Source organism: Heloderma suspectum, chromosome 1 (assembly GCF_057233095.1).
Source record: "Heloderma suspectum isolate Gila_16-S chromosome 1, 16-S_ref, whole genome shotgun sequence".
NCBI lineage: Eukaryota > Metazoa > Chordata > Lepidosauria > Squamata > Helodermatidae > Heloderma > Heloderma suspectum.
The window spans coordinates 144,850,878-144,863,815 of NC_139458.1; the positions used below are offsets into that span (position 1 = coordinate 144,850,878).

At 43.5% G+C, this 12,938-nt stretch overlaps 1 protein-coding gene across 3 annotated transcripts in view; it reads left to right on the plus strand.

Annotated features, from left to right (window-relative positions):
• TNS1 (tensin 1) overlaps positions 1 to 12,938 on the plus strand; it is a 445,218-nt gene that overhangs the window by 273,653 nt on the left and 158,627 nt on the right. For all 3 annotated transcript variants that reach the window (XM_084806390.1, XM_084806321.1, XM_084806397.1), the window contains one exon: positions 12,747 to 12,785. In XM_084806390.1, the coding sequence (XP_084662516.1) occupies positions 12,747 to 12,785 (39 nt within the window). The remainder of the gene's footprint in view (positions 1 to 12,746; positions 12,786 to 12,938) is intronic.

Sequence of the window (12,938 nt, forward strand, 5' to 3'; positions counted from 1 at the left end):
AGTTGCCTATCCCTGATATAAAGGACGCTACTTGTTTAAAAGTAATGTTATCCCTTTGACAAAATTCTACAGAGCTTTATAACTCTGTAGAATAACATAGCAGATGCTGCATGATGCACAACAAAAGGGATTCTTTACCTTTGCAGTGTCTCTTAATTATTCTTTCATTTGTTTAAGGAATTTATACCCTGCTTTCCCCCTCCAAAAATGGAGTCTTTCAAAAATGAATTTGCTTACAAAATATAAAAAGCATAAAAGCAATAACCAATGATTAAAACAGATTTGCAATAAGCATAAAGCAGCAGCAAAGACAAAGGTGCAGAGCCACAACCAGCAATCAAGAAATAAAATTAAGCAACAACAGAGTCAAATGTTTGTTTAAAGTAATTTTGGCTGCAATCATATACCCACTTACCTGGAAATAGGCCCCTTTGAACTCAGTGGTACTCACTTCTGAGTAGACATGTATAGGATTGCCCTGTTAACATCCTAAACTATTATGTGTGTTGTCAGGAGAGTTGAATGGATGTTGGGTCCTCTTGTAAGAACACAAGAATCACTTGGTTTGATGAGACCATGTTCCACCTAGTTGTTTCCAAAAATAAGATCATTCTGGAAACTCCCAAGCAGGGCATTATAGTGATGGCTATATTTTGTTTGTCTTCAGCATTTGGTGTACTCACTGAGAGATACATTGCCTGTAAACCTGAAGGTTCCGTTCACTATCATGGCTAATGGCAGTTTATAGATTTATCCTCCATGAATTTGTCAAGTCCTTTTTAAAGAAATCGACTGTAGTGGCCATGGCATAGCGAATTCCATACATTAATCATGCAGTGTTTGAGAAGAAGTACTTTGCTTTGCCTCTCCGGAATCTGTTGTTGATCAGTTTCATAGCACCATATTCCTCATGGGTTGACTTTGACTTCACTGTACAAATCACCGACTGTGTTCATATGATCACTGCAGCCCACCGTGGCTTATTTAAACCATGGTGGGTGGCTTTTAGATATTCAAGCTGAAACCGTGGCTTGTCATGCCATCAGAACCCAGCAAGGATGGGTTGTTGGCATGGTTAACGAACCACCCAGAACCCATGGGCTGTTTTAGGATTGTGGGTGGTTAACTATGCCACACTCGCAGAGTTCAGACAACATGACAAGCCACGGTCGCGACTTGAATATTCAAAGTGGCTGCTTCTGCTTCAGCCCACCATGGCTTAAATAAGCCATGGTGGCCTGCTTGATCGTGTGAACTGGCCCACTGAATGGTGGAAGAAAGCAATCTGTTGAATTAATGAATGAAGTTTTAGCATGCAGGTGTGCTGTAGGAGCTCAAGAGGGTGCTTCAGAAATACCGGTCTTTTCTGTGCAATTGCCTGGAGATGCTGTGTAAACATCATATCTTTTCTGAGCCAAAGTCTCTCCCTGCTTGTAACTCACAAGTGGGTCCGAGCAGTACATTCCTTGCGCTCTGTGGATCAGGGCCAGCCCTGAAGGCTAGGAGAAGGCCCTTTTATGGTAGCATTTCTCTATTAGAATAAAAAAAGAAAAAGAAAGAAGCCACAACCACTCAACCCATAACAAAACAGAGGAGAGAACACAAACACTGCCCCTGGAATGTGTGCAGTGCTGGCCAGAGAACAGTAATCCTGAAGGGAGCCCTTGGGTGGGAAGGCAGATCAAATAGTTAGGAGTGCGAAAACCTCTTCTCTGCCCTCAGTTGGATGATAATGCAGGAATGCGCGTCTGACGGGCAGGGCGTGACATGCAATGGGGAGAGTAAACATTTTCTTTTGAGCTTTGTTTGGTCACTTGGTGAATTAAGTGAGACACTTTTGAGGGGGTGCAGCAAATAGTTTTGGAGAGTTGGAATGAGGGAAACATTCTTTGTCATGTATTTTTAACACCATTGGCTAATTATTGCCTAATATGCTACCAACAGCCTCTCTAACTTTGCTGCATTCAGGCCTGAAGGAGCAGTGTTAACAACGAAACCCCAGCATCTGGTACCGCCTCCAAATCCAGTGAAGTGGGAAGCCTCTGTTATCATTCTGCTATTTTGCTTCTCGCTTGAGTTCATAGGCTGCTTCCAGACCTCAGGTTTCTCCTGTGGTCAAGTGGCCAAAAAGAGCCATGTTATATTCCAGAGACATCATCCATTTCTTTATATTTGCTGCCCAGACATACTTTTGCTGTGTTGATAATGCAATGGTGGCTTGCCACTGAGGACATAACCAGCCCACAAATGGTCTGCTGTGTGGCAACACAGAATGCCTTGGGCACTTTTCAGGGACCACAGAGAAACCTGGGAATGCTTAACCATTTTGGTCATTCTGGTCTCTTCTCCTTTGTTGTTTGGTGGACTGGGAAAGAGAAGGTTGTTAAAAGAGTGATCAGAACTTGTAGAAATGTGCATGCCAACAGCTGCTGTTAAAATGTCAAAAGGAATAACCTAAGTCTATTTTCCAAGATGCATATCATGTGGCTAACTGGTAGTTGCTCCAAACAAACATCCTATCTACTGATTAATTTATAATACTTCTATACCACTTAGGGTGCAATCCTATGCATGTTTAGACAGAGAAAAGGCTTACAACTCCCAGCATGCCCCAGCCAGCCATGTTGGCTGGGGCATGCTTGGAGTTGTAGGCCTTTTCTCTGTCTAAACACACATAGATTGCACCCTTAATATACTAAAATCCCTAAGTGGTTCACATTAAAAATACAATGTAACAATGTAAGAAGGAGATAAAAATAATAAATAATTTAAAACATTACAATGCTATAACAATAGAGCAGGGTAGTCAGACAGTGAACATGTGTGTTTTCAAGAGGCATTTAAAACTTGCCACTGTTTCTGTCTCTTGGACCACATGTGGGAGAGTGGGCGCCACCTCTGAGAAGGCCTACTTCTCCTCTGATCTACCTTGTGATTGCTGCTTTAAAACTAGTTTGCTTCCCCCAAATTTCCTCTGTCAGTTTTATTGATGAATATTTACTGGTTAGTCTCTGAATATTTGTGTATTTATGAAATATTCACAGAACGTTGTGCATCTCTTGTTGATATTTGAAATCAGTTTTAAAAGTCAAATATGAAATATTTGATATTGGGCACTACTTGACAGTAGCATTTAGTATTTGACAGTTGATAGTTTAATAGATTTCATATTTTATGTTCGCCAATTCAACACAACCATCAAGTTTAAGGCAGGTATGAACACTTACCTGGGAGTAAGCCCCACTGAATACAGAGGGAATTACATTCATATTTGTGTTGTCAGGCTGCAGTCCTGTATTTACTTATTTGGGAGTAATCTCCATTTAACTGAATGGTACTTCTGAGTAGAAAGTAGAAATCCAGCGAGAGCTGGACCATAAGGAAGGCTGAGTGAAGGAAGATAGATGCTTTTGAACTGTGGTGCTGGAGGAAAATTCTGAGAGTGCCTTGGACTGCAAGAAGATCAAACCAGTCCATACTTCAGGAAATAAAGCCAGACTGCTCACTTGAGGGAAGGATATTAAAGGCAAAACTGAAGTACTTTGGCCACTTCATGAGAAGACAGGATACCCTGGAGAAGATGCTGATGCTAGGGAAAGTGGAAGGCCAAAGGAAGAGGGGCTGACCAAGGGCAAGATGGATGGATGATATTCTGGAGGTGATGGGCTTGACCTTGGGGGAGCTGGGGGTGGCGACGGCCGACAGGAAGCTCTGGCATGGGCTGGTCCATGAAGTCACGAAGAGTCGGAAGCAACTGAATGAATAAACAACAACAAACTTCTGAGTAGAGACATATAGGATTGCACTATAAGATGGCAATCCTGTACTCATTTATTTATTTATTACGTTTATATCCCACCTTTTTTCATCCTTAAGGAACCCAAGGTGGCATACATAATCTTCCCCCTCTCCATTTTATCCTCACAACAACAACCCTGTGAGGTAGGTTGGGCTGAGACTCTGTGACTGGCCCAAAGTCACCCAGTGAGCTTCCATGGCCAAGTGGGGACTAGAACCTGGATCTCCCGAGTCCCAGTCCATCACTCTAGCTACTACACCACACTGGCTGTTCACTCGCATGGACACCTCTTTGGACCTCATATTGGGAGTTCCAGGGAACAGCTACCAAATGCAAATGTACCACTCAGAACCACCTCCAGGCCTTTTATCTGCTTGATTGGTCATGGGGCACCCAGGAAACAGGCCACACCTGGCTATGCAGCTGCTTGTCAGCCATTCCTTCCATTACTTATGAGCCAGCAATGATGGGTGTGTGTGTATGCCACTGGCTGTACTTCCTGAATGGTTAGTGCTCCACTTTTGTCAAACCCCTTGAATTACAGCTGAAAGTCCTGACTTCGCTCCCATCTGGGTGTGTTTCCTTTCAATTTCAATGTGGTGTACAGAGGCCAACTGCCCAAACAGTTATCCTTGTTCCAGTATTTCTGGCCCTGACTGTATATATCTATACAGCTCCATAGCTGAAGCTGTCTGGGCGGTTCACAAACATGAGTTTCTTTCTTCTCACTAGAGCTTCGCTGCTTGAGCTCTGTGTGTGTGACATGAGGGCAGGATTAGTATAGCCCTATACCACGCTCCCTATCATACAAGCTACGGTGTTCCTGTGTGGGATTTGCATACTAGTGGTGGTGTCCTGTGATTGGGTGTTGAGTTACACCATATCATCTGCTCTGTCAGAGAGATGTGGGCAAGTGGTTGTCATTGTGAGGGCAGCTATTTATCAATCCCACCCCTCCATTGAATTAAATGGGAGGGAAAACTCTTCATGCCTGGTCTGGGGCTGATTAATGTTGCACTGTTGATGGTGGTGTGACCATGGATTTAAGGGGTACAGGATATGGAATAAGTATGCTCCTCCCCTGTGCTGCCCAAGCCCTTCCTGTGAATGTAAGGACATAAGAGCTGTGCTGGATCAGACCAAGGGTCCATCTAGTCCAGCATTCTGTTCACACAGTGGCCAACCAGCTGCCTGTGAGAAGCCCACAAGTGGGAAATGAGTGCAGCAGCACCCTCCTGCCCATATTTCCCAGCAACTGGTGTACATAGGCATACTGCCTCTGATACTGGAGGCAGCATATAGCCTTCAGGACTAGTAGCCATTAATAGCCTTCTCCTCCATGAATTTGTCCACTCCTCTTTTAGAGCCATCCAAATTGGTGGCCATCACTACACCTTGTGGAAGTTAGTTCTGTAGTTTATGCACTATGTGAAGAAGTACTTTCTTTTCTCTGTCTGGAATCTCCCACCAATCAGCTTCATGGGATGGGCTTAGGTTCTAGTATTGTCAGAGAGGGAGAAAAATGTCTCCCTATCTACTTTCTCCACACCATGCATAATTGTGTACACCTTTATCATGCCCCCCCTTCACCTTTTTTCAAACTAAACAATCCCAGCTGTTGTAATCCCCTTTCCTCATAGGGGAGTTGCCCCAGCCCCTTGATAATTTGGTTGTTCTTGTCTGCACTTTTTCCAGCTCTACAATATTCCTTTTTTTAGGTGCAGTGACCAGAACTGTACACAGTATCCTAAGTATGGTTGCACCATAGGTTTGTACAAGGGGAGTATGATCTTGGCAGTTTTATTTTCAATTCCTTTTCTAATTATGCCTAACATGGCATTTACCTTTTTCACAGCAGCCGTATGCTGGGTTGACATCTTCATTCATTGAGCTCTTCCACACAACCCCAAGAACTCTTTCTTGGTCAGTCATCGCTAACTCAGATCCTATCAGCTTATACTTGAAGCTGGGATTTTTTGCCCCAATGTGCATAGGGATGGGTAAACTTACCCTAGTCCTGGTCGCTCACCGGACCCCCACTGGCCATCCTCTTGCTCCTGTTTGCTGTGTGCGGCAAGCCACCAGCCAGTCCGTGGGTGCCCAGCGAGCAGCATGTGGCCACCCAATCCCTCACATTTTTGTGTAAAAATGGCAGCTTGGCCTTTTTCGTAACAGCCCATCTGTGCAAATGGTGGTCGTAAAGTGGCAATTTATGCAAGATTACAGGCGTAAATGGCCAATTTACTCTTGTAATTATGCGTAAATGGTCCATTTGCACTCATGGGCATTTATGAAAAAGGCCGAGCTGCCATTTTTATGCAAAATGGAGGCTTGACGAGGGATCGGGTTGCTGCGCATTTGCTTGACTTGGCATGAGCTAAGGCAGGCAAGTGTGGCAGTATGCAGACTGGAGTCCAGGAGGTCAAGTGGGAGGTAGTCCGCAGGATTCCACCCCCTCTTGGACTCCCACGACATCCCTAAATGTGCATCAGTTTACACTTGCTTACACTGAACCACATCTGCCATTTTGATGCCCATTCTCCCAGTTTGGACAGATCTTTTTGGAGCTCTTTGCAAGCCGTTTTTGTTTTAACAGCCCTAAATAATTTGGTGTCATTGGCAAACGTGGCCACTTCACTGCTCATTCCTAATTCCAGATCATTTATGAACAGGTTGAAAAGCATTGGTCCTAGTATGGATCCCAGTGGGAGGGCCCCATTATTTACTTTCCTTCATTGGCAGAATTTACCATTTATTCCTACACTCTGCTGTCTCTTCTTTAACCAGTTACTGATCCATAAGAGGACCTTGCCTCTTATTCCATGACTGCTGTGTTTGCTCAGGAGTCTTTGATGAGGGACTTTGTCAAATCCATTTCGAAGTCCAAGTAAACAATGGCTACCGGATCACCAATAAATCACATGTTTATTGACTCTCTCAAAGAACTCTAAAAGGTTAGTGAGACAAGACTTAACCTTTGCAGAAACCATGTTGATTCTTCTATGACTCCACCCTGTTTCAGCTGTTCCACCAGCAAGTCTTTGCTGGTAGAACCATTCCACCAGTGGGGTGTTCCGCTGCTGTATCTGGTGTATCTGACATGTTGGTGGCATAACTGGCGTTCTACCAGTGTAGTGGTCTTCCTTTCTTATAGTCCCTTATAGTAGCAGATCTTCAGTATAGGAATGTGTCTTAAATATCCTCTCAACTCTGAAATTTAAAAACAGTCCAAGTAGAGCAGTACTAAAAGGTGCCTCACTACTTAACAGGACAATACTGATAGCTGGGTTGCCTAGTGGTAACATTCACGCTATTGTATGTTAGCAGCTGGGAAATGGTTGTCTGTATTTACCATTTATCCTCCATGTATCAGAGGCCTTCGGATCATTAAGCCATGGACTCAAGAACCAATCTGTGTGGCTCACAGATTATTCCAGTTTTGCAGTTCTCCAACCTTTCATACAATATAGCAGGGACATGCTTAAACCTTCTTTTCCTTGATGGTAATGTCTCTGTACTGGGGTTGTGCTTTTAACTCAGAGCAGCTGATTAGTAGATTTAAGCTGCTGTTGAGATGGTAACTTCTTGTCTTCATTGGCTACATTCCTGCTTACTAAGTTCCTCATATGATTCCCATGGACCCAGTTTCAAGGAAGCCAGTTTTGGCTCTCCGGCTTTGCTCTGCTCTGCATTCATGAAAATTGTACTGGGTTCTGCTCAGGAAGATACAAAGCATACACTCTATCTGGGTGTCATTTAGTTATCAGTTTTTAAAGTGGTTGTATAGCTTACAGCAGAAAGAGTGAAACATCATCATGCTTCTTGGGGAGAAGAACTTGGGGAGGGACTGTAGCTCAGTGGTAGAGCACTTGCCTGGCATGCAGAACATCTCAAGTTCAATTCCTGGACTCTCCAGATAGGGCTAGAAAAACTGTCTGAAACCTTGGAGAGCTGCTGCCAATCAGTGTTGACAATACTGGGCTAGATAAATCAATGTTCTGGCTCAGTATAAGGCAGCTTTCTATGTTCCTATCATGTTGAATGGCAGGACTCACTTTTCTCAGCCAAAAATAGTTCTTAGCCACAATCCCTTTCCAGCAAATTATAGGTTGGGTCAACAGTGCATTTCGCCGGAAATTCTGGAAAATAGTTCCTGCTGAGAAGACCTTAGTGTGCACTGGAAAGCGGAGGATGTGAAACAGTTACTTTGGCAGAATGAGCAACACCGCATGGTGGGGTTGACAGGGGACGAGTAATTTTATTCTTAATAAGCAGATTCAAATCCAGGCTGGTGGCTTCTTGCTGATTCCGGGAAGCTAGGCAGTTGCCTGCAGTAACATTCAGAGGATATATGTGCAGGTTAAAAGCCTTTGGTTCCAAATGCCATCTTGCCTGGCAAATGAACCTGTTTCTTTCCACCAGGATGGGGGGTAAAGCCTGCAAAACATGAAAACATGATGGCGTTCCTGTGTGCTTTCATAAGCTCAATGTGTTGATGCCCTCTACTGTTTGGAAGTCAATATTATAACTAGTTTCCTCTGCTTACAACAGTAAGGGTGGTGGACACTGGCAGTCTGCCCTAGACGAGAAGAGAAGAGCTGGCATATTATAATAGAACATCTTGCAAGGCCAAAAGGCCAAATGCAGTTGCCTCTGGAAATGATTGGAAGTATAGCGTGGCTGGATCTGATGTTTACTTGCATCTGTGGAAAAACTCTTCCCCCATCTCCTTTTGTTTTTCTGCAAATATCCTTTAACATGGGGGTTTAATTAAGTGGATATGAGGTTCCTCCTAGTTGTGGCCAACTTCCTTGATTTTATGATGTCTTCTACAAGTACTTGAATGTTTTCTCCCATATGGGGCCCCTGTATAGTACAGCGGATCAGAGGATTTGGTTAGGATGCACATCTAGTTAGCTAATTGGTTGGCCTTGGGCAAGTCATGATCATTAGCCTACCTTGAAGGATTGTTGCAAGGAAAAATGCAGTGAAGCATTTTATACATTGCAAAGTGCTGTTGAAAATGTTGATGATGGTGTTATCACAGCTTCTGGAGTACCATGACTTTTTGATCAATAGCTGCCTCGTCACACTAATGTTAATGGTTGTCCGGTGGGAGTGGGTGGGCATGTTCAATTGTTTCTGCACCAAGAAGGCAAATAAAGAAACGCCAGTTTGAAATTGATATATTTTAAATCGGATTGTTCCTGGCAGTTGATATGGCTCACATCAGACTCATTCACTAGTTCCGAGCTGATACAAGGAACGTTTGGATAACAAATACATTTCATTTTTATGTTCCAGGGTTTAGGGTACTTGGTGTCTGTGGTCAGGAAAAAAAAGGCTACCTGCCTTGTTCATAATGCATGGAATCAAGGGGCACTGTCCCATTTTCCTCTTCATTTTAGTTTTCTATTCACCATTACTTTAAGGATCACCCATGGCTCTAAGAGGCTGCTTCTCCAAAATGTTGCAGAGCTACAGAATGTAGGATTTGTCTGTTATTCTGCAACAGTCTTGTGGACTGAATGCCACACACAACAGACACTATGGAGACTACAGCGCCCATTTAATGCATTGCCAAAAAAGATAACAATAATCGGCATAAAATTTCCATGTACTGATTTATATGTATATATAGAAATTACTAATATAATTTAAATAGAAACACAGTACATCTCACCATAGTGGGGAAGACTGTGAGCAGGTGATCTGTGTGCCTGCTCAGTCCAGGTGCTAAGAGTTGATGGACAACTTCAAGGCCTCTGCTCTCCCTTCTGATGGTTCTTGATCTTTAAACAGGACTTGGACTGGTTGTTGTTGTTCAGTCGTTCAGTCGTGTCCGACTCTTCGTGACCCCATGGACCATAGCACGCCAGGCCTTCCTGTCCTGCGCTCTCTCCCGGAGCGTGCTTACGTTCATATTCATTGCATCCGTGATGCTATCTAGCCATCTCATCCTCTGCCGTCCCCTTCTCCTTTTGCCTTCAATCTTTCCCAGCATCAGGGTCTTTTCCAGGGAGTTTTCTCTTCGCATTAGGTGGCCAAAATATTTGAGCTTCAGCTTCAGTATCTGTCCTTCCAATGAGCACTCAGGGTTGATTTCCTTTAGGATGGACTGATTTGACCTCCTTGCAGTCCAGGAGACTCGTAAGAGTCTTCTCCAGCACCACAGTTCGAAAGCATCAATTCTTCGGCGCTCAGCCTTCCTTATAGTCCAGCTCTCACAGCCATACATTACTACTGGGAAAACCATAGCTTTGATTAGACAGACCTTTGTCGGCAAGGTGATGTCTCTGCTTCTTACTGTGCTGTCTAGGTTTGCCATAGCTTTCCTTCCAAGGAGCAAGCGTCTTTCAATTTCATGGCTACAGTCACCGTCTGCGGTGATCTTGGAGCCCAAGAAAATAAAATCTGTCACTGCTTCCATTTCTTCCCCTTCTATATGCCAGGAAGTGATGGGGCCAGATGCCATGATCTCTGTTTTTTTAATGTTGAGTTTCAAACCAGCTTTTGCACTCTCCTCTTTCACCCTCATCAAGGGGCTCTTTAGATCCTCTTCGCTTTCTGCCATTAGGGTGGTATTGTCTGCATATTGGAGGTTGTTGATAATTCTCCTGGCAATCTTAATTCCGACCTGTGATTCATCCAACCCAGCGTTTCTCATGATGTACTCTGCATATAAGTTAAATAAGCAGGGTGACAATATGCAGCCCTGTCGTACTCCTTTCCCAATTTTGAACCACTCGGTTGTTCCATGTCTGGTTCTTACTGTTGCTTCTTGACCCTCGTACAGGTTTCTCAGGAGACAGGTAAGGTGGTCTGGTACTCCCATCACTTTAAGAATTTGCCACAGGTTGTTGTGATCCACACAATCAAAGGCTTTAGCATAGTCAATGAAGCAGAAATAGATGGTTTTCTGGAATTCTCTTGCTTTCTCCATGATCCAGCGAATGTTGGCGATTTGATCTCTAGTTCCTCTGCCTCTTCGAAACCCAGCTTGTACTTCCGGTAGTTCTCGGCTTGCATACTGCTGAAGCCTAGCTTGTAGGATTTTGAGCATCACCTTGCTGGCATGTGAAATGAGCGCAATTGTGCAGTAGTTTGAACACTCTTTGACGTTGCCCTTCTTTGGAATTGGAATGTAAACTGACCTTTTCCAGTCTTGTGGCCATTGTTGAGTGTTCCAAATTTGTTGGCATATTGAATGCAGCACTTTAACAGCATCATCTTTTAGGATTTTAAATAGCTCAGCTGGAATACTGTCATCTCCGCTAGTTACTAATGCTTCCTAAGGCCCACTTGACTTCACTCTCGAGGATGTCCGGCTCAAGTTCAGTGACCGCACTAGCATGGCTATCAGGGACATTCAGATCTTTCCTGTATAGTTCTTCTGTGTATTCTTGCCACCTCTTCTTAATCTCATCTGCTTCTGTTAGGTCCCTGCCTTCTTTGTCCTTGATCATGCCCGTCTTTGCACAAAACGTTCCCTTGAGATCTCCAATTTTCTTGAAGAGATCTCTAGTCTTTCCCATTCTGTTGTTTTCTCGACAGCCCTTCAAATAGAGGATGCCTTCAAACAGAGGACTGTTCTTTGACAGCAGATCAAGTAGAGATCTGTCTTCTGTTGAGTAGGACATATGGCCACCCTGACAGAGATGCTCATCTTGACAACTAAATAATTAAAATAAAAGCAATAGAATAACATTCATAATAATACAATGTAAAACTAAGCATCAGACAAAAACAACAATGAACCAACATAAAATCATTCAAAAATGGCTAGACAAAACAAATGGTTTTTTGGGGTTTATTGACAAACACCCAAGGAGGCGGCTTGGCAGAGATCTCGGGAAGGAATAGCATAGATGAAGGACCACCACTGAAAATCCAAATATCTCCAGATATTTAGCCTAATGTATAAAGTTTAACATGCCTGCCCCTCTCATTTCTCTTGAGAAGAGAAAGACTTCGAACGTAGTTGGTGGGAAACCCCCCAACAAGAAGTAAAGTGGACTGATGTTGAGAGAAGCTGGCTGTATGGGGCTTATAGAGCTTTAGAAAAATTATCTTCAAAGATCATTAAAGCTATTACTGTTCTTGACTCTTATTGAATGTTTATCTGTTCTCTGCCCAGTGCTTGTGTACGGGATAGAGAATTCTTCCGATGGAATTGTTTCCATTATTGTCTAATTGTTTCCACAGGTTGCTATAAACACAAACAGGTTTAAAACCAAAATCAAAACTGCAGTGCTTATATGTTGGTTAACTCAGCTATCTGTCGGTCAACTTTTGCTTCATAATACCCCAGCACTTTACAGGCCTTGGTTATATTCTTCTTTTCTCTGAATGGCAGCTTGAAATGGTCTAGAACAGGCATAGACAACTTGTTCTCCAGATCTTTTGGACTGCAACACCCATAAGCCCTAGCTGGTGTGGCCAAATGTTAGGGATTATGGAAGTTCTGGGCTGCCTTGGGTTCTTTGAGGAGGAAAAAAGGCGGGATATAAATGTAATAAATAAATAAATAATAATAAATAAGTTGTAGTCCCAAACATTTAGAGGGCATCAGGTGGCCTACCACTGGACTAGCGTGTGTATACCCTCTCTATACCACAGCCTTGATAAGAGTTTTCATCCCTGGGCGGTTGTTCTGGAAAACAGGTTTATACGGGTTCTTCTTATAGTGGGGTCTTGAAATCTCTGTATAGTTTGGATCCTTTCCCAAGCAACTACTCAGAGGTTTGGCTAATTCTCAGTCACCTAGTGGGGAGGGAACATTTGCCCAGCACAGGTGGAGGAGGTCAGTATTGATGGGGCTGCTCTTGGGTAATTGGAGCAGGGTGGTTACATTGCATGGATAATGCTTACCCTGTTCTTCTTTTTCTGTATTATGACTGCACAGAAGAGTTCTAATGCTTGCTTTCTTTTGTGCTTTGCCCTTTAGGCTGCCACGCCTTGCATGCCTGCTGGCAATCATGAGCTGGTAAGTGACCTGTTTCCTCTTTTCCTTTGGCTGTTGCTTTCTTTCTACCCTTTCTTGTTGCCACCATAACCACCAAAGGGCATTTGCACACAGCTTGTGAAAGGTGGGCAATGGGAGGACCTGCAAACTCTAAAATGTGCCCAAATGGTCTAA